The 27,603-nt window shown below is 45.3% G+C and overlaps 1 protein-coding gene across 4 annotated transcripts in view; it reads left to right on the top strand.

The window, feature by feature from the left end:
* The window catches only part of SFXN5 (sideroflexin 5), a 208,032-nt gene that overhangs the window by 104,108 nt on the left and 76,321 nt on the right, over positions 1-27,603 (top strand). For all 4 annotated transcript variants that reach the window (XM_074992204.1, XM_074992205.1, XM_074992208.1 and 1 more), the window contains exons 10-11: positions 12,865-12,955; positions 26,420-26,535. In XM_074992204.1, the coding sequence (XP_074848305.1) occupies positions 12,865-12,955; positions 26,420-26,535 (207 nt within the window). The remainder of the gene's footprint in view (positions 1-12,864; positions 12,956-26,419; positions 26,536-27,603) is intronic.

The following is a 27,603-nucleotide window of genomic DNA, read 5'->3' as shown; positions in this document are numbered from 1 at the left end:
GCCCACCCCCAGCTTGCTCCTGCACCCTCCCTCCTGGCCAGAACCCACACACCACCCCCAGCCCACGGGGGAAGGGGGGAGAAATCAGCCTGCGGCAGGTTCTGCTCGGCTCCATGGCAGGGGCTCTGGCCCCAGCCCTGTGCCATGAAGAGGACGCCAGGGGGGCTCCAGCCCCAGCCTCGCATTGCAGAGGGGCTCTAGCCCCACCCCATGGTGGGGGCTTATGCTACAGAGTCTGCAGCACTAGGGCTCTTGTCTCAGACCTGTGCTGTGGTAGAGGGTCCTGGTGGGCTCCGGCCCCAGTTCTTCTCGAGGCTCTTAGGGGCTATGGCCCCAGCCCTGTGCTGTGGACGGGGGTTCCAGGGGGGCTCCAGCCCTGCTCTGCTAAGTGGAAGGCTCAGAGGTGATGTGGGATGTTAGTCATGTATAGCTTGCATCAATTGTAAGCAGTAAAATATAGAGTAACAACAATCTGCTGTGTATAAATAAGATTCTGGGGGCTTGGTGATGTAGCCCCCAATCCAAAGTTTATGGAGGTCAATTAGACTTGTTTTTATTGATTTCAGTAGATTTTGGATCTGGCCTTAGGCCTCGCATTTGAATACTTAAATTCCTCAAAACTGCAGGTTCAAAGCCTTCAAGGGTTATCAAAGGTAGATAAATGGAGAAGCATTCAGTGCGGTGCACAAGAGAATCATTTGGACAAGTCTTCAAAACCAAGGTCCTGCTTGTTTTGTATAAAGAGTTCAGAGGATTTCTCAGAAGAGATTGAGAATAGAGACAGAGAATCGGCTACATCCCTTGGTAAATTGTTCCAGTGGTTAATCATGTTCATTGTTAAAAATGTGTCTTATTTCCTATCAGAATACAGAAGAGAAGCGTAGTCTCTTAATACCTTATGTACTTGACTTAGGCATTAGATGTATACCTTTTCCCTTGGAAGCAATGTAATAAAACCAATTTCTCTTTATTTAGCATACATGCAGTTTTAGTGTTGCTCAGACGCTAGGCTTAGCATTACTCTCTTACACTTTTCTAAGTAGTGACAGCAGCATTGATTGTACCTCTGACAGGCTTCCCACTACTTTAAAGAATTACTTTGAGGCATACAAGGTTTTGTACATAAACAATTAAAGAGCCAACTCTTGCAGGCAGCCTATTTTTGTGAGGCCTGGGGCTGCTGCATTGCTTGAGATGGATTTTGTTATCTGTAATGGATGTTTGTGTGGAGATTAAGTCCTGATTCACTCAGGTACCTAAGTGTGTTCCTAACTTTCAACATGGAAGTAATCCCATTGAAGTTAAATGGGAATTTGTGTACATGAGAAGGTTGTGCCAGTATTATCTAAGGTGTGAATTTAAACTGCTCTAGTTAAAGCAGTGCAAGAAGCTTTGTGTATGCTTATTTTGGTAGGTAAGACTTATTTAAGTTTAGCTTAAGTCAACTTAGAATCAGCATAACTATGTTGAAATAAGCCATTCTTAAACCAAAATTTAGCATGTCCTCAAGGCTTTTTGTACCAGTTTAACTCTATTTGTCCTGGGTACAGAGATCCTCTGAAATGCCTGAGGATTCAGATAATGGATTTAGCCTCACAGTAACCCTATGAGGCAGGTCAGTGTTGTTATCCTCTTTATACAGAGGGGAAACAGGTTCAGAGAGGCCAAGTAATTTGACCAAAGACACAAAGGAAGTCTGTGGCAGAGCAGAGCTTGTACCCAGGTCTCCCCTCTTCTAGGTTAATGACCTAATTCCACTGTGTTTTACCATAAAAGCAGCGTGGAGTTCTAGGGCACCTTAAAGATTAACGTATTTATTTAGGCATAAGTTTTTGTGGTCTGGAACCCACTTTGTCAGATACGTGTTGTTTTTGCTGAAACAGACTAACATAGCTACCCCTCTGAAACTTGTGTTTTAAACACTTGTCCTGAGTTACACCAGTGCAAATTTCTCACTTAGGAAAGCCTTTAGTGATGCTACTTCCAAAATGGTGCAACATGCATTTTAAAAAGGAGCCAGACAAGAACAGTATGGAAATTATTTGGGCAGTCTTGCAATCACTGCCATCCGAGCTACAGCCAGGGCGATTTAGCATATGTAGCTTGCTACAGCCAAAGAAATCCACCACATTTCTTCACTCCTTCAATCAGAACTGTTTGGCTTCCAGAGCTTACAAATTCCACTGAGGCTGCTGTACAGGTGTTAAGCTGCTTGAATCAGATCTTACTTGGTTTCAGAATTTCTTCTCCCGTGTGTCTCTACACAGACCATAAACAGAGCGAATAAGTTTGTAAACTGTGCTGGGAACTTGAGCTACAATTTCCAAATAATTCCCAACTTTTATAACTAGCCCCATCAAAAATAGCTTTTGTGCAAGGAGCCAAAACCCACTGAAGTAAAATGGGAATTTTTCCATTATGTCACTGGGCGTTAGATTAGGCTGTAGCACTAATGAAGTACAATACAAGGAAGTTTGTTGACCAAGCTATTATTTTTTTAAGATCTGGCCATGCAGACAAATTTTAGCTTCTTAAAAAAATGAAGAATTCTGACAGGAGGGATTTGGTTTTCTCCCCCAAAGGAAACTGGAAGCTGAAGGTATTTTCAAAATATCAGGCTTGCAGTGGACAAGCCTGTGGGGTCAGCACTGTGATTTCATAATGTAAGATATTTGAAGAGACTTGTTTGACTTAACCCTGCAGCCTGTAGTTGGGGAGAACTGTGCGGGTGGTGTCTGTTGGCAGAAATAGTATTTTACTGCCCCGGTCTTTTCAGACTGTGCAGACATTCCCAATTCTGTGGCCCTACATGGTGGTAGTGACAAATGAAGCGGGTCTTTAACCATGAAAGCTTATGCTCCAAAATATCTGTTAGTGTATAAGGTGCCACAGGACTTCCTGTTCTCAAAAATACAGACTAACATGGCTACTCCTCTGAAACTTACACTTATATAGCTTATCTTGTAGGATACCAAGTAAATGAGAAATTTAGGCCAACATTTTCAAAGGTGCCCAATAAATCTGGGCTTCTCAGTTGGCTCCTGGCCCAGCACAAGTGCTCTTACATGCTATGGAATACAAGTACTTAACAATAAGATGCCAGAATATGAATTGCAGAGGTCCTGAGCAGTCCCAGCTCCCACTGGCTTCAAGCTGAAAATGTGGTTCTGTGCAAACCGTGTAAGGCAGAGGGAATGTGTCAGTTATTTAACAGCACAGAGCAAAGTTGCACATCACTTTAGTATGGGGAGTGAGGAACTGAATATTTAATTGAAACTAGAGGGAGAATTTAGGGCTAGGGAATGTAATTAGATTAATTACAATTTGGCCAGGAAATTAGGTTTAAAGATGCGACGAAAAGTTTAACAAATGTGAATCCCAAATGCCAGGCCTTTAGAGTGATGCCTCCTCTGAAAAATAACCCTCCCTGCTTTTGACTCAGCAAGACGAGAGTAGGAGTAGGACCTACTGAATTACAAAGACATTTCCTGCAGGACCCGGGCTTTTCTTGGAGGGACTTTGAGTCATGCTGTTTAGTGAATGGGCATCACTGAAGTCTTAGCATCTCAGTGGGAATATTTCTAGAAATGGTGTCCCAGAATTACAGCTGGTGGAAGGCAATATGAACTGCGTTACTTTGGCACTCTGCTTGTACTCATCGCAATTTTGATTCAGACTGGTATTAACAGGATGCCTGCGGTTTGTCCATGCGCATGAGTCGTTAGAACCTTTCTGTACAATATGGATTCTGGAGCCTTGTCTGCAATGAGAACAGAGAGGGAGGAGCAAATGGTTTTCACAAATGTTACTTGAACAGGAGAGCTGCTCATTCAGTAGGAAGGTCTGTGATTCTGTGCAGTGCAGCAAGTTCAAATGTTTCTTCATTGTCTTCAAGGCCCTACTACATAATCCAACCACAGTCTGCAGCTCAGATCTAGTCACTGAGGGTGTTTCTATGCTGTATCTGGGAGTTAACCTCCGAGGCTAGATATGCAGCCATGTGCTAGTGGGTCTCAAGCTAGCTCCCTAAAAATAGCTGTGTAGACACTGCTCTGAAGCTGTGGCTTGGGCTAGAACTTGGGCTGTGAAGCCTACGGAGCAAGGTGAGCTTGAAAGTCCCAAGATCCAGCCTGAACCACAACCTCAGATGTAGTGTCAACCAACGTTCCCTCTCATTTTGTCCAGGTGCGGAGTAAATTGTTATGCGCACACAGGCGTATAGGGATGTGTACCACCAGTAGAAACACATGCTGCCAGCTGTGGGTGTTCTGGGTGCTCTGCTAGTCAGCTGGGCGGCACCTGACTCTCTCTTGAGTGCCAAGTGCAGAGCTTACATGGAATAGTGGTGTTGACATATCCTTAGTGACACACACACCTGTCCACACACTTCATCAGTGACAGGGCCTTGTTACCACACATCCTGTTCTCCCACAAATGTTCTGGTGTTTTTCCCAAGTTTCCCTCCTGTGAATGGAACGCCTTCCCGGTCCCGTCCACAGAGCCACCTCCCTCCCTCCTGAAGACTTCCTGCATCTGTGATGGCCACAAGAAGAGAGTAAATCATATGCCATAAAGGCAAATCTAAAGCAAGCACCATGCTAGCACTCTCTGGTCTTCCCAGTGCTTCCTGTCTCCTCAGCACTTGGCTTGCTGGGAGTGTAAGCACGGACAGACAGGAACTGCTTTTTGTGCACTGTTTAAAACCAAAAGCACCGAGTGATCCGGTAGCCACTTTTCCTCACTATAACCTCTGATCTCCTGCACGGTATCCCTCTTCCCTGCCTCCTTCCGCACTGCCATCCCCATCAGACGCACACGTGCACAATATTTCACTCTCCTCTCTAGGCGAGGATACCCCATGGCTTTTTCTAATCCCAGCTCCCTTGTCTTGATAATTGTTTGTGAGCAGTGTAGAGTGGCTGTGTTGACAGCCTGTGAATTTGGTGTTATAGCCTATCATCAGTTTGTAAGACGGAGTCGGAGGCCACCCACCAGCCTCAGGACTGTCTACCACTTAGTGTGGGAAAGATACATTTAGACATAGCAGAGGGGTAGCTGAGTTAGTCTGTCTCTTCAAAAACACCAAGTCTTGTGATAACTTACAGACTAACAGAGATTTTGGAGCATAAGCTTTTGTGGGCAAAGACCTTCTTCGTCAGATGCATCTGCATCTTTGCCCACAAAAGCTTATGCTCCAGAATATGTTAGTCTGTAAGGTGCTACAGGACTTCTTGTTATTAAGAAGCAGGGATAGGTCAGTTCAAAGCAGGGTGAGGGAGAGTGGCCTGATGCCTCCTTAGAGATTTGCAGCAACGTGTATTCTGTCACTCAGTGATTTTCCTCCTGTTCCTGATTCTGAGAGCAGGTGATGGGCTCTCTTTGCCTGTTTGACTTCTGTTGTGGCTGTGAGTGCTGCATCCCTGCCCTGAGCCAATTTCCAAAAACTCCTGTTTCCACTTCTTTGCCTCTCTCCTTCCCTAACTGTTCAGAGATTTTTAAGGCCAGAAGGGGCCATTATTCATAACGTCCTAAATTCCAAGGTCAGAGGGGGCCTATCATAGGGTTTGCTACTCATTGCAGAGAGCATAGGCACTGACTCTGGGGCCAGAGCACCCACAGGGAAAAAGTAGTGGCTGCTGAGCACCCACCAGCACCCAAGCTGCCTCTCTATTCCCCTGTCCACCATGCCTCTCACTCACTGGTGGCCCCACTAACCAATTCCTGCCCTACAAACAGCTGATTTGCAGCATTCAGGAAGCTCGGGGAGGAAGGGGGAGCTCTCTGAGGAGGTGGCTGGGAAAGGAAAGGGGAGGGAAGAAGCAGGTCCTCGGCATGGTGGAATGGGTCTGAGGGCAGGGCAGAGGCAGGAAGAGGCAGGGCAGGGTGGAGGGGGGTTGGGTCTGGGGCAGGAAGGGTTGAGCATCCCCCCAGCTAGATGGGGAGTCAGCACCTATGGGTGAGAAGCCTCCTTGTGGCTCCTCTAGGGATTAGCTCTTGACCAGTCAGATGCCCCCTCTGGAGTCAGATTACTCCCTCTATATGACACAGCCTTCCAGCCAGGTGACTATAGCACTCCCCTTCCGCAGTGACAAAATCTCTCGATATAAACTGTCTGTTTCTTTTCTGATCTACTGTCCACACTACGCCACCTTCCCAGAAGCTGTTAGGGGTACCACCCACTTCTCCATGCTCCAGGATCCTATGCCTAGCAACCACGGTCTGCTCGCTCGCAGGCCCTGTTGCTATCTCCCTGGGCTCTTTCCTGCCTTTCTTCCCAACCTTCTAGCCACCCCTTGGGTCACCAATGAAATCCCCTCTGTTCCCTGAGGCCATTTCACCTCTGCTTGGGTTCTTGTTGCAGCCTGAAGATCTTCCTCCAGATCATTTTACCGGTTGAAGTCTCATCCCTACTGGAGCTACGGTCTGTGAGCCAAGGAGAGCAACTGAGCAGAAACACCAGCAGTGTAAATCTCAAAACGGCAGCAGGTCTGCTGTTAATTAAGTAGCCTGTAGGAACCTGTAACAGCAACAAAGGGTCCTGTGGCACCTTATAGACTAACAGAAAAGTTTTGAGCATGAGTTTTCGTTGAGCACAGACTCACTTCATCAGATGCTACTCTATATCAGATGTAGGAACCTGGTTTGTTCAGTGCGCCACAGACAGTTGGAGCTCTAAATGGGCACAGCAGCCACTCATGTGTTCCCAGAAACCAAATAGCTCAGGGATGTAATGGTCATCTTCAAACTCAAAACAAAAACAATAATATCCCCAGGCAGAATCTCAGGCCTCATTTCCCCTAGAATGCTTTCTTGTCTGGGACCACCAGCTCACCTTCTCCAGGGCATGACTGCAGGGTTCCTTCTGGCTGCCTCTTCTCTTGAGACGTGATTAAAAAGGCTGGGATCTTTCAGGTTAGTAAAGAGGAGACTAAGGAAGTATGTGATAGAGATATATAAAATCATGACCAAGGTGGAGAAGGTGAATAAGGAAGAAGTTATTTACTTGTTCCCATAAGACAAGAACTACTGGCCACTAAATGAAATTAATAGGTAGCACGTTTAAAACAAACAAGAAGAAAGTATTTCCTCACGCAGCGTACAGTCAACCTATGGAACTCCTTGCCAGGGGACGTTGGGAAGAACAAGACTATACTACTAATATATTAAATTAATACAATATAATTGGAGATACACATCTCCTGGAACTGGAAGGGACCTTGGGAAGTCATCTAGTTCAGCCCCCTGCCCTCTTGGCAGGACCAAGCACCATCCCTCACATCCATTTGCCCCAGTCCCTAAATGGCCTCTTCAAGGGAGGAACTCACAACCCTGGGTTTAGCAGGCCAGTGCTCAAATCACTGAGCTATCCCTCCCCACTACTACTTACTACTTAACCGTTGTACTTCATGTGGAGCACAGCTCATCTACAAGTCTCCTCTGCTTCATTCTGTCTTGGGACAAAACTTCTAGCTGGCTCCAGGAGTACCCCAGTTGTTGTCCTTCAATCCAAGTAGACCTTCTGCACGTTTTCTGAGGTTTTCCTCTTTTGTGTTTTCCTTGCGGGTTCCCTGTGAGCGCTCAACAGACTATAATGGATGATGGTTTTCTCAGAGTGTGGCCTAGCCATCTCCACTTTCTTCTCTTGATTTCAATGTCAGTTTGTTCTTGTCCTGATCTGTTCCAAAGCCCCTCATTTGTGGCAAAGTCTTGCTTCAAAAAAGAACCAGATAAATTCATGGAGGATAGGTCCATCAATGGCTATTAGCCAGGATGGGTGGGAATGGTGTCCCTCGCCCCTGTTTATCAGAAGATGAGAATGGGTGACAGGGGAGGGATCACTTGATAATTACCCATTCTGCTCATTCCTCTGAGACCCTGGGCATTGGCCACTGTCAGAAGACAGGAGACTGGGCTAGGTGGACCTTTGGTCTGACCCAGTATGGCCATTCTTAAGTTTAAGAATTGCCCCAGCTGGGTTCCCATGAGGCAGTATCATTCCTGACTCTCCTTCAGGTGCCTGCCACAGAGTTAGTTGGTCCTTTTTGCCTACTGTGGCCTGCTGTAGGTTAAAAACCTCATCACAGGGTCATTCTGAGTTCAGCTAGTCCAACCCCTTCCTGACACAGGCCATGGAACCTCCCCACAATAATTCCTCATGCTGATCTTTTAGCAAAACACCCAATCTTGGCACTGTTGGAGAATCTGCCACTGTCTGATGATGATGGCACCTGGGGTCCTGCATAACATGGGCTGGAGAACCTCACTCGCTCGTTTCTTCATCAAACCCATGACTTCTGTTGGAGCTGTAGCAGATCTTTCCAAAGGAGCCGAGGACATGTCTACAGACAGGAGTTGGCCAGTTTAAGATTGGTTATTACAGGTCAGACAAAAAATGTATTATGGGGGAGTGCATTCATACTGCGCCTTTTGTGCCAGTGCATATCCCCACAGCAGCGTGCAGTGTCAATGAAAGCATAGTGGGTAGGTATCACAATGTCCTCCATGTCACCCAAAGGCCACCTCCTTATGGGTACTCTGGGATGTCCTCCTGCTGCCTTCCCCCCCAAGTTCTTCTTCTCTACAGCATTTTCCCTTGTTGCTGCAGTGCTTCTCTTCACGGCTGCCAGAGCAGATTTCTGCCCCCTCTCCTGCAGCCTGCTGGATCTCATGACTCAGGGACATGCCACCATTGCCCCTGCAAAGGGCAGTATCCATTTGCGTGCCTTGCTGTTCGTTTAATGCTGATATGCATTCAAAAATAAAGCCCCACCCCTCTTTCCCTGCTGCCTCACGTGACTGTTTACCTTTAGTTTACTTCTGGGGCAGAGTTTTTTGGTTGGTTCTAGCTTGCAGCATCATATGGAATAAATGGGAAAGTGGCTCTCTGTGTTTATGCAATTTCTTCCGAAACTCAGTGGCTCCAAACAGTATAAAACTCCTTCCCAATCTCTTCTCCTACGCTGTCCCTGCTCTCCTTTGCCTAATTCTCAATCTCCTTCCTCTACATTTGAGCTCCTACGCCACCCTTTGTATTAGCTATATTTTGTGCCTTCTCTGGACTCCTTTTGTGCTGTTACCTTTGAGTCTGAAGGACGGGTCTCATTTGGATCCCTTCCCATAGGTCTGAATTTCTTTCCTTGGCCGCTGGCAGTTAGTTGAAATGCCAACATTAAGCTCAACCTGAAAGGTGTTGAAATATAGGATTTGCTAGACTGGATCATAACCATAGTCCATATAGGGCCGAAGCCAACAAGATGCTTCAAAGGAAAATGCAAGAAGGCTTGCAACAGGCAAGTGTTGGGTCCTACCCCCAATGCAAGTCTCCCAAATCTTAGTAGGTAGAGAGGAAGAGCTGTTGGCTCTCATTGACTCTAAGTTCTCAGTTTCTGTTTCTTTGTAAAAATTCAGCTCCAAAAAATAGATAAAACTACCTCTTGTCACTTAATTAACATTGTCACCCTGCTACTTCAGAAATCCACATCAGAGCGATCACAAAGCCCAGACCTGGCCTTCACTGAGGGAGGCTAGGATTGGGCCCTGATTGGCCAAACTCAGCATCGCCAACCCAAAAAACATCAGTCAAGCCTCAAAAAAATCAAAGGTGGCTGAAAAATAGTGAGCTTTTAAAAAATATAATTCAGAGAGGTTTTTTAATGTTTGTCTTTTGGCTTCAAAGCCTTTTGGTCACATTTAGTTTGTGTTTTCCAGTTTTCTTTGCAACCATGAGGGAAAGATGTTTTTCTTTTATGTGAAAGTCGAGGTTCTTAAATAATCCTTTGACTCCAGGAGCTGGGGCTTTCAGAAAATCACCAAGGCTATGTCTACACTAGACCCCCTACTTTCGAAAGGGGGATGCTAACGAGACACTTTGGGATATGCTAATGAGGTGCCGCAATGAATATGCAACACCTTATTAGTATAACGGCAACCACGGCACTTCGAAAGTGCTGCTTTTGATCACTCATGGCTCGCCTACATGGGGTCCTTCTCAAAAGGATCCCGCATACTTCCAAATCCCCTTATTCCTATTTGATTCTAGGAATAAGGGGATTTTGAAGTGTGTGGGATCCTTTTGAAAAGCACCCCGTGTAGACAAGCCACTAGAATTGAAAGCAACACTTTTGAAGTTTTGCAGCTGCAATTATACTAATGAGGCGCTGCATATTCATTGCAGCGCCTCATCAGCATATCCCAAAGTGTCTCATTAGCATCCCCCTTTCAAAAGGGCGGGGAGCTAGTGTAGACATAGCCCAAATGTTGTATAGCCCAAGGACCACCGCATTTCAGCGGCAGCCCTGGGAACTACAAGTTGTGGACTACAAACTTTGGCATGCTGGAAGAACTCCCTCGTTCCTGCCAGGATTTGCCCTCTGCCTCCAACAGGGTCTCAGAAGAGACTGAGCTGAAGCAGTGTGCAGGCTGCAGACAGAGGAGCAGGGCTGCTGAACTGCGATCCTGTTTTAAGTGTGTGTGGGTTTGTTTGTTCTTTTAAGTGAATAAAGCCTATTCCTGGTGATTTGTCTGAGTGGTCTGGTCTGAGGTACACACACATTGATACACAACGCAGAGCACACCAAGGAACCTCGGGCCTAATCTCCAGTTGTGTAAGAAATCACAAGGCTTCCCCTATGCTGAATAAACTCACGCTGGGCTAGTGAACAGGAGGGGCTACAGTTGTAATACTCCTGGTAAAATCCAGAGTTCTGGCAGCATCACAAACTCTGCTCTCAGCGCTCAGCTGACTGCATTGTTGATGCTGACAATAAGGAATTGGGGCAAAGACCCTACATAAAGAATAGGAGAAGATAGTTTGTCAGAGGCAACTGTAGGTCCAGGAGAACAAGCAATGCTGTTTCCAAGCTACGAAGCAAACATTTTCTGGTACGAGGACAGTCTCTTTGGTATGTCTTTGCAGAATGGGGACTGATTTTAACGAGGTACAAATAAATAACAGTGATTAACTATACGCACCCTGGAATAACTCCATTAGCATTGCGTTAACTCCATGATGCATTTGACCCACTGGCCGTGATACCTCTGGCCAGTCCCTAGCAATTAAAACCCCTTAACAAGTCCTTGCTGGTGCCCCTTTTGTTTGCAGTTATTTGTGATCACAAATACTGGTGTGTTGCAGTGCGGTCTCTTTTTCCTATTTACAGTGGCCCCACTTTGTGATCTGCAGGAAAGAGTTCACAGATTGGGTAAAATAATTTCAAACCTGTAAAAACAAGCCCTCATTAGTTTCTTAAATCTAATTCCTGTGTCGAGAATTTGGGAAGATTGTATTTAAATCTATATCAACATTTAATTTCATATTCACAGCGGGGTGGGTGTTAGAGATGGAAGAGTAAATTCATCTGTGGCACCAAATTGAATTTGACAGTAAAATGGATTTTATTACCAGTAACTTCACAGCAGTGACTCAACTCAACCTTTTCTCTTTTCGAAAGCTGCTGCTCCTGCGTTTTGCATTCGCATCCTGCGTTCAAAGCTGCAAGCAGAGGAGTTGGGTAGTGAAAAAAAAATGACATCTCTGAAGATTCAGTAAATCAAATCTATAAATACTGTAGCTGTGTTATAGGGGTAGTGATACCAGCAACTACAGTTAGGATTGTCTTTGCACTTCAAAACCCCAACTTTTCAGATAGCTTACAATTGAGCTTTCATCTTTGGGGCTTAAATTCACCAGGACTTGGAAAGTTTGAGCAAACACTGCTCAGTCGTTTTTGAGAAAGAAGGGGAAAAACGACAAACATTTGTCTGATTATTTAAAAATATGTATACTATGATTCTTTTTTAATACCAGCAATACCAAAGTGGGGGTGTGAATGTGAAAAATGTCATTCACTGTCCCAGTAGAAATCTGCTTGGATTTAATAGGGTGCTAAGGGTGTGAAAAACCTAATTTGTTCACTCAGTGTTTAAATAGTAAGACAGCTGCTGCCCTTTTCTAGCTCCCCTCTCCCTGCAGTAATCCAGGAGGCTGCATCCCTTGGGGGACAAGGTACCTTAGGAGTAAAAGGGGGAGATGATGGTAGGAAGGGGTGGAGCTTGGAGGGGACAGGAATAGATAACCCCACCCTAGTATTGCTGGCCTGAATTGCAAAACTTCTGTGGCCAGGGATGGCCTGCAGGCAGTGAGTTTCAGATACCTGGCTAAAATAATTGTCTTCTAGCTTACACAATACAGAGAGACTCATGCAAAAGATCCCAGTTTGAGCCCATCTTACGACAACTGGGTCTGCTGGCAATACAGTGTATGCTGCCATATACATGACTAACTCATAATGCAATCCAAATTCTGCTAGAGAAGTAAGATTAACTGGGAAAATACTTTTGAACTGGATAAAAATGCATGCTAGGTTATCTCTGTTAAAGGCAGTAGTGAATTAAAACCCAGAAGAGTAACACAGTAATGTATCCTTTCCTTCCTTTGGGAGTGGCAGAGGAGAGTACGAGCTGTGGTGGGGATGGAGATACACATCACATCAAGCTGGAAGGGACCTCAGGAGGTCATTGAGTCCAGCCCCCTGCTCTCTTGGCAGGACCAACCACCATCCCTGACAAATTTTTTTTCTGTTAATTAATCTGTTTGTCCCAGACCCCTAAATGGCCTCCTCAAGAATTAAGCTCACAACCCTAGGGTTAGGAAGCCAATGCTCAAACCACTAAGCTAGCTGATGGAAGTAATGGAAGATTACCTGAATGAATTCAACTTGAATGATTTCAGAAGCAAGGGTCTCCCGCTTCCATCTCCTTCTGTCTCATTTAAGAGCATCACTCCTTAGTTACTGCAGGCCTTGGAATGTGTACCACTGTTTGGAACTAAATGCTTGTGCCTTTCTTTGATTTCTCTGTCTAAAGGTGGGCCTTAATGTTCTGGTTCAGAGAGCAAACAAGTTTACTCCAGCCACCCGCCTCTTGATCCAGAGGTTTGTGCCGTTCCCTGCTGTAGGTAAGCAATAAGACGCTTCTGCACACTATATGTCATTTAGTCCTAAATCTGGATTTAATGCTGTCAGGAATATAGGTAGCTTCTGCCTCTCTGATTTATACTGTTGCCTGAACAACAGGCTGGCAGGACTGCAAGATGTGCAATGGGTAGTTCAGTTGTTGTTCTAAATAAAATACAGGATTGAAATGCACTGGTTCAGTGAGAATCACCGATGTGCACCACTGATGCTGTCAGAGAGAAGACTGGACAAAGAAGAATGAGTTCTGACTCTTCTACTCTTCACTGTTTAGGTAACTGTTTGGTCCTTGAGTAGTAATCATAGCCTGGGCAGAATAACTGCTAGGCTCCGGGACGTGGGGGGCCCAAGATTTGGTTATGTCCCAGTTAACAAGAAGTAATCATAGGAAGTTATTCTCCTGGCATGTTTTAGTCAATGTATTTGAGACATAACGTAAACGTTAACTGGCATATTGGTAGTCATGTGGGAAGCAAGTATGGAGGACCAGGGCTGAAGTGCAAGGGTTTGCATGCTGTGCAGTTATCGGAAGCAGTACCTGCACAGTACCCCAAAACTCTGCTAGGCTGAGACCATTCCATTCCGTTATAGAACAGAACACCAACTGGCATCTCCCATTAGATCCCGACGTTCAGTCTGAATGAAGGTATTAAGACATGGGTGTTAACTCAGTAGCTCTTGGCAATGTAGGTCCAGATGTGGTGTTAGATGCCAAGTGAAGTGAGTTTGGTGGTCTTAACTCCGTCCCCTACAGGCTCTGAACCAGAAGTGCAGGAGCATTGGCGGTTAAATCTGAATCGCACTGATAAGCGTTCTGTGGAGTGGCTGTCTGGTTTGGTACCGCTTGGTGGTGTTAGTTCCTTGATTTTGGGGACATTAAAATTCCCTTCAAAAGCAGAGGGGGAAAATGTGTGCATGCAAGGACTAATATAGGTGGTTTACAGCATGATCTGGTTATTGTATGGGATTGCCAACCTTCCCAACTGGACACCACTACCTCGAGTGGCATCCAGTCTGGAGAGTTGACATTGTTGTATATGTTCAACAAAAGGGGCTGCTGCACATCATCCCAGGTAGGTTGCAAAGATATTTAGGCACCTAAGATGCACATAGCTGCCATGGGATATACAAAGGCACCTATGCACATTAAGGACCTCAGTCTCCTGAGAGCCAGTGGGCCTTAGGCACTCTCGCTTAGGCATTCAGCAGGTTGCTACAAGACTAAGTTGTTGGTTTGTGGGGTTTTTTACTGTTTGAAAAATGACTAACATCACAGATGTAGGGTTGTTCTGCTTTGCTACCCTGGAGAAGAAGGTCAGCCAGCCCTGGCCATAAATTCCTGTATTATGTCTGGAGTGAGGGGAAGGGTGATGAGATGTTCTGATTTAGGCATGGGTTGGGAAGCCAGAAACTCTTGAGTTAGGCTCCTGGCTCTGACTGATTCCCCTTATGACACTGGGCAAATCACTTACAAATTAATTTTCAAGTGTCCTCTACTTTTTTGCATGCTCCACTTGGGCCTGCTTTTCCCAGGGGCTGAGCATTTTCAGCTCTTCCTGACTCCTGCTGAAGTTGGAAGTGACACGTCCCTCTAAAACTCAGGCCTGGTGTGTCTGTGGTTGGGGGCACAGAAAGCCAGGCCCCCAGAATCAGTGGCCGGTTTAGAAAATTATGTCCTTTCTCTTCCTGGGCCTTAGCTTGCTGGTCTGTAAACAGGAGTACAGTTTAGAAGGTAAATTCTCCAGGGCGGGGATGGGGTCAGTTTTGGTCTGAGAGGTGTCTTGCACAGTTTTCAGCAAAAAATAGTAAATAGTAAGTACTCCCCTCCCTCCCAGGTTGTTTTGAAGATGACTGTTCCTAGTGTACTTTAACCCTGAAAAGCTCTGTACAAGCTCTTACAAAGGACACAAGATTTTGTTTTTCCTCTGTTGAAGGGATGGCTAAAATGTGACCCTCTGAGTTGCAAATGACAATCTTCAGAAGTCTGAGAGTCGCAAGGCACACGCTGCCTTTACAGACACAAGGTTTTTTTAATAACATCCTACTTACTGTATCATCGCTAATTAGTGCTAGAGGCCTTGTGGCTCTCCATCCTGATCAGAGGTCTTTGGAGAACTTGCTGCTGTGCTGTCAAGGTGGTACGCAGGAGCTTGGGGACGCAGGTGGGCTGGTGGTACTGGGACTTCAGTCTCAGGGGGTGCACCTGCCAGGGTTCCAGGGTTGTGGGGGGAGACAAGGGCCCTGTGGGGCTAGAGACACAAGCCTGGGCTGTGGGCTGGTGACTACAGGAGGGCAGGGCCCCAGGCAAAGGGGTAAGGCTGGGAGTGGGCAGGGGGCTGGCCTCCGCCGGCTGTCAGTTCACGTACTGCCCATGCTCCATCTGTTGTTTGCGCACCTCACTGACACGGAAAAGATCATGCCACATTCTTTGTACCTCTCCAAGGGCCTTGGTATATTGAAGTGTGTAGTTTGGAGAAATGGCTTCTACGGTTCGTTAAGGAGGTGCCAAGAAAAGGGATTGGGTGATGGGTGATAGTAATAAACCATACACCCTGTATCTTTATTCAGTTGTGATTTTCAGTGTCTGACAGAGTGGTGAATTTAAGCTGTCGGGGTTGGCTTTTGATATGATTTTGTGCAGGTTTCCTCTGAGGATGAGGACTGAGAGGTCAGACACAGAATGATCACCCCCCCAGCTGATAGGGGGTTCTTGCCTTTTATCATTTTTCTGTGTGAGTTCATTTGAGAACAGTGATTGTCTGATGTCACCCATGGACTTGTTGTTGGGCCATTTAATGCACTGGGTGAGGCACACCGCATATTGGGATAGGCACATGTGGCAGCCATGGGTTGTGAAAGGTGTGTTGTTGATCACTGTAGTAGCGGAGGTATGTTTGCAGGTTTTGCATCTGTTGTCCTGGCAGGGTCTGGCACTGCTTTGATGTGTGGGCTGGTCTGTTCAGACCGTGCGTGTAATGATGAGCTTGGGGAAATTTAGGGAGTTGTTTGAAAGTCCAATAAAATATATTACCTCTCCTGCCTTGTTTCTCTCATACACTGGGACTGATGTGGCTACAATAACACTGCCTACAACATGAGAACAATTTCATTTATTCATACCATGAAACGTACAGATTTCTTTAGTGAATGATTCTCAGTCAGCAGATTGGTCAGGAATTACACCTTTTGAAATCAAATGTACAATTCACACTTAGCTACCTTCTGCTATTTGAGCATTCAGTTGCAGTGTTCACTTTCACAAGCGATCCTGCTAGTGTGGCCTGAATGTTTGTGGTATGCGAACACACAGCAGTTATGAATACAATTGGCTGAATTACTATACAAAGACTTACCCACTAGTCACTGAACAATACTTGAGTTAAGATAGTTCTCTTGCATTACAGACTTCCATATCTGCAGTGCTCCTCCTGCACTGGCGAAGGAGAAGAATAGAGTTCCCCCTAGTGCACTATTGTTATAGAAGACAAAGGGATGTCTTATATGAATCACTGAAAATTGCTTTCGGAAGTTAAAAAGCTGCATTCCAGCACAGCAAAGCTGCTTACAAAAGATACGTTGAAAATGGACAGTTATTTATCTGAGTGCGGTTTCCATTATAAGACATGAAATAATAATACAATATTGAACATAGAAATTCTGAATCCCAAAGCATTTGATTTTTTAAGATACTTAGTGATTCGCTATTTGAATCGGACAGAATTCTGTCCCTGAACCAGCAATAGAGCCATTTTTTTTTTACAATAAAAATGGATGAAAATACTTTTCCTGCAAAAATGTGGACTTTTAGGAGCTGCTTATAAAGAAACCCAGAACTGTGTGAATAATTGTTACAGCTCTACCCCTAGCTGTGAGTTTTTGGGGTGCAAATTGAAACCATTCTATAGTAGATCATTGAAATATTCTGTCCTCTAAGAGGAAACCTGTCCCTCTTTGTGATGAAAGCATTGACTTGTATTGTATTGTTGCTCAGAGCCAGTCTTGCATGGCCAGATTTTCTAGATTGCTCGGGTAACAAATATGTCTGAGTATTTTAAAGGACTAATCATCAGCCATAAGCCATTGCTGACTTGGATAATGATTATTAAAGTGATTCCACACATTTAATGAATATTTTTCTATTTCTGTCGTGGAACATTGAAGTGCTAACTCTTCAGCATTCTGTTCATTTTCAAAACTTTTTGCTCATGTTGCTCATGCTTGATTCTGCTGCAGTCTTATGTAAAGAATTTTCATCAGTGCTTCCGACCACTGCAAAGTAAATAAAGCAGTCCAGATCTGCAAAGGAAAGTATTGAGATGCCTACCACCCATTGATTTCACTGAGAGTTAGGTTTGAGAATCTGGGTCATAGTGACTGTTAAGGTTTTGCCATTGCCTTTGACTATGTTGCTCAGTGTGAAACTAAAACCGTGCTTTTAAAGTGGGCACCAATTCAGACTCCATTTGTATACACTAACTTTTGTACATGCAAGTTACTTCCACACACAGTTTTTGTGCCCAGTCACTTTTTTGTGCAAACAGTAGGACTCGCACACACAAGTGGCAGAATTGGATTGTTAGCTAATTGAGAGCACAGTGTGATGATGTGATATGCTCTTGTGCGTCTGCTTCACATTAAAAGGTAGCTGCTACCTGTTGGATCACATGCAAGTTCCAAGTGTCCTGTTTGGTCAGCTGAGGGTGGAGAGCATGTTGCAGTAACCTAATTTAATGTGACAAAGCGTGAATGGCTATGTCTGTGTGTGAGAGATAAGGTCATAGGCTGCTGGCCAGACAAAGAAAGTTTTTCTGGCCACGCTGGTATCTGGTTTGCATAAATCCATTGTAACCATGTGTGATGAGTCCAGCTGAACTTTTGGCTTCCAAAGATCATCTCAAGTAGGCAAGATGGTTTCTGTGCAGGTTGTGATCACACTTCCTGTTAGTCCCTGTTGAATGTTAGTAGAAGAAAGTGCTGGTGTACCCAGATGGGCTGCAGCTTCATCTCGCTCTGGTGTTTACCAGGATGAGGGTGGATGTAGATACTGCACAGTTCTCCACCAGGTACATTCAGATGAGTTGGAACACCCCGGATGAGTGTCCTCACCCATCAGGTTATAGGCAGTTCTGGGGAGGGGGATCTCTCTCTTTTTCTCAAAGGCATTTTCATCAAAACTGATGTGATTCTGCAAAAAGTTTTGGTTCCAATGAAAAAAGTTGCAGCTAAAAATTCCTGGATCCGCTCTCCATGTGGTCCAGAGAACATACTCCCTTGCTTCCTCTGACATCAGCCATCTTGTCTTGTTTGACTGGGCTGCCCAAAGGGAAGACTTATGTTATATTAACACGTCCTCTTAATATTTATTACATATGCATCATCTTTCTCCAAAGATCTCAAAGACTTCTACAAAAGTAATTGTGACCCCTGTTTGTGTCATGGCGCGGTCATACAGTGGGTCAGTCGCAGAACTGAGAACAGAAGCTTGGTCATCTGCTTCAGCGTTCTGTGATCTAATCAGAAACAGGGCTGCTTTCCTCTGGTACTTTCGTGTCATCAGCCCAAACCACGTATGTGTCCCCATGCAAAATAAATACATGATGACATGAAAAGTATGTCCGAGTGGGAAAGTGGAGTGCTCGGGGCTCCCTGAGGGTGCAGTTGAGATGAAGACATGCAGTGAATGAGGAAGCTGTTCAGTAGTTACATGTCATCCTGACTGTGCAAGGTGTGCTCCTTCCTTCATCCATTGCACACTGTTCAGCTCCAGTGACCAAACAAGCCCTAATTTATTCATCAACCAGCCTGTACTTTACGTGAGGCAGAGGTCTCACTGGAAAAACATCGTGTAGCCAGGTAATTAGATTGTATCGCCTAGCACGCCCCAAAGAGGCAGAGCTATCAACTTCAGCATTTCCTGGCGTTATGTTGCTCCGTACTCTGTGCTTTGCCATCGTTATTGGTAGACAGCCTGAGGTTTATTTTAAAAATATACAAAAATAATGTAGTCATAGCACTGTTTGGTAGACAGTCTGTCAAATATTCAGAGTCTGTTGGAGTCAATTAGGCCCAGATCCTCAAGGGTGTCTAGGTGCCTCACGCTGACCAGAAGTTAGGCTCTGAAATACCTTTGTGGGTGTGGACCCAACCACAACTGATTTCAGTGGAAGCAGACATCTAAATGTCGGAGTATCTGAGCTCTAAAACCTTTCCATCAACTTCAGTGGCCTTTCGGTTAGGCCCAGTGTTCCCTCTAATTTTATCCCTCAACGTGCAGAATAAATTTTGTTATATGAGCGAAGGCATGTGCAAATATGTACCACCAGTAGAACCACATGCTTCTGGCTGCAGGCGCTCTGCTAATCAGTGTGCTATTTGAATCTCTCCTGGGGGACCACCTTACAGGGAACACTGGTTAGTCCCTGAACAAAACTGGAGTCTGCAGAAATCTGTTTCATTCATTCTGCACCTAAGTAGATGCTGTACAGTCTCTGCTTCACCTCTTGCATTGGCCACTTTGTGCTGAGCGTATCGGGCACTGGGCAATTTGCATAGTAAAATGTAATTTCCATTCAGAGCACAGTGATAATGGGAATACGGAGAAACTATTATTAAAAGGGTTGTTGTCTCCCACTGGGTAATCTTAGGCAGACCACTTGACTGCTTCTGCTTTATGTCTCAGCTTCATCATCTGAGAAATGGGACTGATGATACTTCCTTGCTTTCAAAAGGCACTGCAAGATCTAGGGGTCAAAAGTGCTAAAGGAGTGTTATATTATTGTTTATCATGAAAATCCTTATCACAGTAGGCTTACCTGTTTCAGATGTGTGTTTAATGGGAAATTTCATCTTAACTATTCTTTTGTGTTTTGCATCAAGGTGGCATTTCAAGCTAGCTGTAGATTTCAGACCCCATTCATTCTCAGAGCAGGCTTGGCTCAGCATTGCATGTACAGATTCTCTGCCACGAGGTGGTTCTATTTTTACAGAAAGGTGTTAGGAGAAAGAGGTTAAGCTGGCGTCAGAATTGATTGGGGACCCTAATTAATTTGTTTAGCCCTTAATTAATTCTCTGGTTCTTATTTTATTTGTGTACTGTCATGCTTAATTGTGCTCCAGGACATCAGAAATCCTCCCACTAATTGCTGTTTTGTTGTTTTGAGAGCTGGAAGTTATTGGTTTGGAGACCTGGGCAAACTGCTTAATTAAAGATCTGTCTTCATATTAGCTTTCAACTACCAGCCTGCAGAAATGAGACAGATTTAACCTTGTAAAGGCTTGGGGCCAGATGCTGAGCTGATATAAATTGGTCTAGCTCCACTAATTTCAGTAGGACTGGGCCATCTTACACCATGTGAGAATCTGGTCCAGTGACTTCAAAGCCGCTGATTCACATCACCTAGGGATCTGAACCGTGTTGTGTTTCTCAGCATGTGTAGAAATTCCTGTCAAAAAATGAATTACACTCTCTGACATTTTTAGCCTCTTTCGTCCCCCGTGAGCTCAAAAGTGGCGGACTACCAGCAGAATGAATTCACCCCTAGGGTAGAAGACATCCACTATCCTGTCTAGGGATGTTAATGGTTAACATAAATGGATGAGGCTGATCAGTTATGATTACCTGGGACGGACTGGAGCAGCCCCCACCAATCCGTGGGCAGGAGGTTACTCCAGCCTGGCTGGTGGGAGATGTGGCTGCTTCAGCCATGCTGGAGTGCACTCCACCCATGGCAGGAAAGCTCCAGCTGTGCCAGAGCATCCCAGGTCCCCATGAAACTGAACCCTGGAAGATCAGCCCTGACTGGTTCAGTCTTCCAGGTAGTGAAGACCTACCCTGAGTAAACCAGTGCTGTAAACATACGTACTTCCAGATAGTCACATTCCACACTGCTGCTCACAGACTGCATGCTGTTAGCAAGGCTTGAATCCAGGCCAGGATGCTGATGACCTGCCCTAGCTGTCAGCATGAAGCGGCTCTCATTGCTGGAACAGAAGACAAATGCAGGGCAGGAGACGTAATGGAGGACATTTAGGCAATGACTTGTTGCCTTGAGGAGGGAGTGGCAGGCCTCGCTAAGGAGGTCATGAAGAAGGCATGCAGAGATGGAGCAGTAGAAAAAGCTGTGACAGGTTGTAACAGCTGTGGAATCTCACTGTGCTGACTGGCAGTTCTGAAGCAGAATTGGTGAAACTACATCCTCCTGCAGACCTCGGATGGTTGGCTGTGACTCTGAAACTTCCTCTTGAAGCAGGCCACTTTCATGGAGCTGTGGGAGGTGCTGGCCTTGGCCCTTCAGTCCCAGAATTTGCATATGAGGCAGTCCATACCAGTCCAGGAGCAGGTGATTATTTCCATCTGGAAGCTGCCTGCCTTAGGCTGCTGCAGATCAGCGGCTGCCCAGTGTGGTGTTGGCAAATCAGCTGTCAGTGGCTGTGGTGACAGAGATTTGTGACTTGGTGGTTGTTGTGGTTTACCCATAAGTGTTGAAGAAGACTGCTGATGTCCCCAAAATAGTTACTGGCTTTGAGAGACTGGGACTGCCAGGCTGGGACTGTTTATGGTACATGTGTTTGTTGTCTGCCCCCACATGGTGCACATGGATACATCACCTGGAAAGGATATTGCTTGTTCGTTTGAAGACCTTGTTCAACCATAGAAGAAGATTCATGTACAGCAGCATTGGATGTACTGCAGGGTGCATGACACCAGAGGAAAAATTCCAGGGTGTTTTCAAATTTGGACAAGGAAGCACTTACTTCCCTCTCAGTAACATGGCTAGCAGTGAGATCTCTCTACCCACTGCTATTTTAAGGGACTTGAGTTATCCTCTACCTCCCTGGCTTACAAAGTTGTGTCCTCATATTAGAGCATCTGGCAGAAGAAGATTTAATTACTTGCTGAGAAGTTTCAGGAACGTGACTGAATATGACTTTGACTGGATAAATCCAGGTTGGTGCTGCTTATAGACCATTTGGATGTCAATGCATGTAATGCCATCCGTGTTATTGGGACATGCTGTATATTGCACAGTGTATGTGAGGAGTTGGGATGTACTTTCACCAGGAGGGAGTCAAAGACAGTATAAACCCAATACAGGCAACCAGAAAGGCACAAGAACTGGATATAGGAAAACGAGGGAAGTGAGTAATGCCCTGTGTGCCCACCTCCTAACCAGCAAGTGGAAATGACCTAATGGGGAGTTATGTGATTCACCTGCGCTATACGAACCGATTTACCTGCCGTCATTCTGACTTTAACAAAAACTTTGATTTGAACTTTGTGTCTCTTTCCCTAGCACTTGCACACCAATTGATTGTGCAAACAAATACTTTATTTGAAAACAACACAAGCATTCCAGCTGACGCTACATTAGGAAAAGGGCAAAACCTGTGCTGGGCTATAAACAACTGACAATCTAAACCAGAGGTGCGCAAAGGCGGGGGGGGGCCCTCCAGGAGGCATGAAATTTCAATGGAGGGGGTGCAGCATGATTGGCAGGTGGTTCTCAGGCTCATCCATCTAATTAAAAACATTAAAATATGCTACTGTTTTTATGTGTGTGTATTCACATTTACATACCAATTATTAAAGTCTTTACATTCTACATACTTGTTTTCTTACACAGTCTGAAAAGGGGTTTGTTTGTTTTTTTTTCCCATATGGACCTAAATGACATTTCTGTGGTTTGGATTACATTAAACAGGTTGCGGAGGTCCTGCTAATTGCAGGGCCAAAATGTGGGGCCTGACAGAAAAAGTCTGCTCACCCTGATCTAGACGATCAGTGCATTATCACAGGAAGTGGGAATGCATTTGCCAGTGCACCTGTTCTCCCCTATTGCCCCTCCCGCCTCCCAATGCACAGTGGAAGAATAAATATGTGCATCTGCCCATATACACTTACACTCTAGGAATGCATTGATTGGCTCACACTCCAGCCAAAACTCTTCTTTGGCTTCACAATGAAGGCGAGTCCATTATTCTCATTTTCTTGAGTCACAGAGCAGTTAAGTGACTTGCTCAAGGTTAGGCAGTGAACCTGTATTAGAGCTGTGGAAAAAAAAACCAGTCTCCTTGCCCCTGTTCTCAGGGCACTGTCCTGGAGAAGTCACTGTATACTACAATTATGGGTAGCATCACTTCTCTACTACGGATCTGCTAAGAAATTGGCTTGTCACAAAATAAGGAACAAACCAGGGAACCTTTGGCATTCCCAGAAGGAACATACTGTTTGATCCTGGAAGGATGTGCTGCTCTCAGAGAATTCTCAGGCTGGGAAAATATAACTGGTCTCCTCATGTGAACAGCTGATTTCAACTTTAATCCACTTGCTATTACAGGAAAACCATGCCGCCTAAGGTAAGTAAGACCAGTCATCCTAATGAAGATATATACTAGTATGAATCAGTGTGATTTGTGACCCTTAAAGAACCAATTTTTGATTTCCAGCCCTTGTCCCATGCACATATTGGATTGTTCTTCCATTAGCCATTTATAGTCCCTCAGTCAATCTTCTTCCGCTTTCTTGCAGAAGTTGAATGGGATTTGGGAAGATGTTGAATCTCACTGTTTCCAATTCAGCATTTTTAAGAGAGAGCTGGAACAGATCACTGGCCCACAGAGTGGTGCTGAAAAGAAACCAACGCCATGGCCCAAATTCATCCTGGGTGTAAATCCATCGGCCTGTGGAACAGGGGAGAAGAGAGTTGTCTCCCAGAGGTGCTGGGGCTCTTTTCTTAAAAGAAACAAAAATAATGTTGCAAACAGCTTGTGGGAATGATGATGAAACTGTACCACCAGCCATCACAAACGGCTCTCCTGCCCTTTGCCCTGGTGATAAAGAAATAATGAGTGTTACGTGCATTATTCCATGCATTATTTGCCTGAGGTGAATGTATGAGGTAGAATTTTGGGATTTGTTGGAAATAAGGCATTTGTTTTACAATAGAGGAAAGCACCCAAATTCAGCTCTGAAATAAGTTCCTGTAGCTATGCCACAGTCCACAGAGCTGCTCATGTTCATGTTGAGTCTGAGTTGGGCCCCTTTTTAAGCTTTTCTATATGTCAGCTTCCCACTCTCTCATGGAGGAAAGAAATGTTGCTTCTAAAATCCAGCTGGGTTTGGAGTTTAAATAGAAGGGAGAAATGCCGTTTGAAAAGGAAAGTAGCAACTGACCTGCGATGTTGAATCTGGGTTAGCTTGGATAGGAATTCCGACTCCCCCCAAAATTGGGTCCATTCCACAGATGAACTTGGTATATGAATGTAAGAGCAGTGACCTACACAGATTAGCCATGGCCGGTTATGACAGTGACAAAAGTACAATATTAGTGCTTTTTACTCTCCTGTAGCTCTGCAGAGCCAAGGGGGGAGGGAGCTAGATTCTGTTTCTCCTTGTGCTTCATCAGCAGAATTGCCCACTAAGATCTGGGGATGTAAAGTCCAGTTTAATTAGTTAACAATTAAATGGGGAAGGAAGGCAGCTGCCCTGCAGCAGACATGAGGATGCTTTGGCTGGGCTGGAGCACCCACTGGTTGCATCAGGCCATGCGGGTCTGGAGAAATCCCCTGCCCACAGGAGGTAGAGGGCTGCTCTGTCCCCTATCTATTAACCATAACCGATAAGCCTCATCCATCATCAGCTGAAGAGCCAGCCCATGTAATTAAAAAAACAGACCCATGTCCTTAAAAATACATAGGCTTCTAACTTCCTTTGAAATCATTGGAGCCTAAGTCCCTCTGGAGAGCTGAGCCATAGTCCCTGTCCCAGAGAGTTCACTGCAGGTGAATGAGACAGATGACTCAGGCAAGGTAATAGCTTTTACCAATGTATAATGGTAAAACAAGTGTGTTGATATCATTGGAAGTAATCTCAACAGGGCATCAAGTCCAGTCCCCTTCACTCACAGCAGGACCAAGCACCATAGATCATCTCTGAGAGACAGTTGTCTATCCTGCTCTTAAAAAGAGATTTTACAACCTCCTTAGGCAATATAATAAGTTAGAGAGTCTGCTGCCTAGCCATTGTCACAGGTTGGGTTTTGTTGGCATCATAGCAGGGGTGAGCGAAAGAGGGGTTTGCAAGAAGATAAGTTGGGGACCTTGGAGCTTTGCAGTCAGAGATTGCATAAAGGAGCTTAGGGAGAAATGGACAAACTGGGGGGAAAGCAAAGCTGACAACTTGCAGAGTTAAAGTTCCTGACCTATCGAGCCAGGCTATGTAGTGAAGGGTCTTATTGGTAAAAATATGAAGTTTGTGTCTGACGCACTGGAAAAGAGCTCAATAAAGGGGTGATATGGCCAGAGCCACAAGCCGGTAGGCTGAGGCTAGCAGCAATTTTCAGAGTGGAGTTGAGAACAGGGGCAAGGTTACAATCGTCCAGACGAACAAGGATGAGGGTGTGTCTACAGAATGTCAGTATGGAGACCTAATCAGCCATAAATCTCAGCAGCGAGCAACTCTCGGAGGCCAGGTGTGAGCTGCACAACTGGGGTGAACTGAGAGTGTTAAGCCTAAAATATTGATTCAAAATGAAGGGAACCCACTAAGTCACTGGTGGCTTATAGCCTAGTTTGGAAAGAGGCCTAATTAAAGTGTTAAGCTAAATAAAGAAAGGAAGACAGAAAGAAAGAAAGAAAATCTAAGCAGCTATTGTTCCCCTAAGTGTGCCACCACATGATGGGAACCCAGTAGGAATAGGGTTTACAACAGCAGGTGTTAATGAAACTGCTTCTAATTAGAGTCTACAGAACTTGATATGCACTGTTAAGAGCTGAATGCAGCACTGATCTCAAACATCTGGATTTTGTTCCCACTGCTCAATGAAATCATTTTCAACAGGTTTCTGTCATGTCCGAAGGCAGCTATTTGTCCAGAAGGGTTTGTGTCTGTCTCAGCTATCCCGGGGGTAAATTAAGGCAGATTCCTTGAGACTTTGGTCAGAAGGACCCCTACATGGAGTACTGACCCACCAACAGTGTAACAAGCAGCAGTACAGCCCATAGCTACTTAGTACCATCCCGGGCCCAGCGATGCTGGGAGGTCAGTCAGGATGTCGGGAGCAGGTTGAGAAGTGGGATTTCAGTGGGGGAGGGGAAGTTAACATACAAAAGAGAGTTTTGGGGAGTTTGTGAATGTTGGTGTTTCCCAGCCCCATTTTGTCTTAATCCACCTCTGACTGTGACAGCAAATTGCCTGGGCAGATCTCCACGTAGTAGCCTCCTCTCAATAATCATATATAACTCTCAGTTCAAGTGTCAGCTCTCCACCCTCAAAACTCCCTTTCAGGGGGGTCCAATTCTATTCACAGTGGAGTGAAAGCAGACTGGCACGGATGTTACTGAGAGCCAAGGGGGCCTGCTTGATTTTTAAATGAGGGCTGCAGCTTGCTTCTGTGGCCTGTGAAACCTGACGGACGGATTAATAATCATTGTGCTTTTCTCACCCTCAGCTAGTGCCAATGTCTGCAATGTTGTCCTGATGAGGCACACGGAGCTGGAAGAAGGGATTGACGTCCTGGACAGTAATGGAAAAGTTGTTGGATCTTCCAGAATTGCTGCCAAACATGTATGTACCTGCAGGTCTCCTGTGTTCTGGGCACCCACACATGCAGAGCACATACATACCAGTAGAGTTCCTTGGAGCTGGGCAAACTCACATGCAAACATATATGTATTTCTGGGGTTCCCTGGAGCTGTGTGCATGCGTACAAATGTGTATGCACCTGTGCAGTTCCAGGGAGCTGTGCACACAGATACACAACTGGCCTTGAGGCTCAGTGAAGCCAGTGGTTGTGGGAGCCCTGGTTTGAGTGAACTAGAAACAAAGCAGAATCACAGCTGCCATTTAGTGAACTAGGATGGAGTAGGCCTTAATAATCATCCAGGATAAATCAGGCTATGGAGGTTGTCTGCTTTGTGCAGACAAGTATAGTGAGCACTCAGAAATCTGGGGGCTTTGGTATGCACAAAAATGGGAGATCAGGGGTACCTTTAGGAGTTGAAGCTGCTTTTGAGTGTTTGGCCCAGAATACCTGGTTTGGTCAATCAAGATTAATCATAGAATAAGAGTGGTAGAAACTCTTGTTTAAATGTCATTTCCAGTTCTAGTCAGTGTGCAGCCAGTCTAGTACCCAAGGCAGAATGAGATCGAGTGGGTGAAGCTAGACAAATCCAATAAGAACGTGTGATGCAGGCTGTCCAGTGGTCACTAAATCAGCTTCCCTAGACCTGTGAGTGATCCTCCAGCACTTGAAGTCTTAAATCCAGACTGATCGTTCTTTAAAAAGATGCTTCATGGCTCCACCAGAAGCTGTGAGTTTCATGAAGGAATGGGTGTGTAATGCAGGTTGTTAGATTAGGTGATCGTAGTGGTCCCTTCTGGCCCCAAAAATCTTACAAAGCTTTTCAAGTCAAAGCCTATTGTTCCCCTGCACTGCCAGTCCAAGGGTTCCATTGTGGAAGCTGCAGTTTGCCATTGAGCAGGAGGCAGAGATAACGTATACCCTTTCACAGGTGAGAAGTACTTAGTTTGCCAGCTGAATAGCTCTTTAACTCACTCTGTGCCAAATGACATTAGCAACCATCCACCAAATCTTTATAAGGAGACCCCAGCTGTTGTTCTTCTCTTGTTGTT

This window comes from Carettochelys insculpta, chromosome 4 (assembly GCF_033958435.1).
Source record: "Carettochelys insculpta isolate YL-2023 chromosome 4, ASM3395843v1, whole genome shotgun sequence".
NCBI lineage: Eukaryota > Metazoa > Chordata > Testudines > Carettochelyidae > Carettochelys > Carettochelys insculpta.
This window is presented reverse-complemented; position numbering and strand designations above follow the sequence as displayed.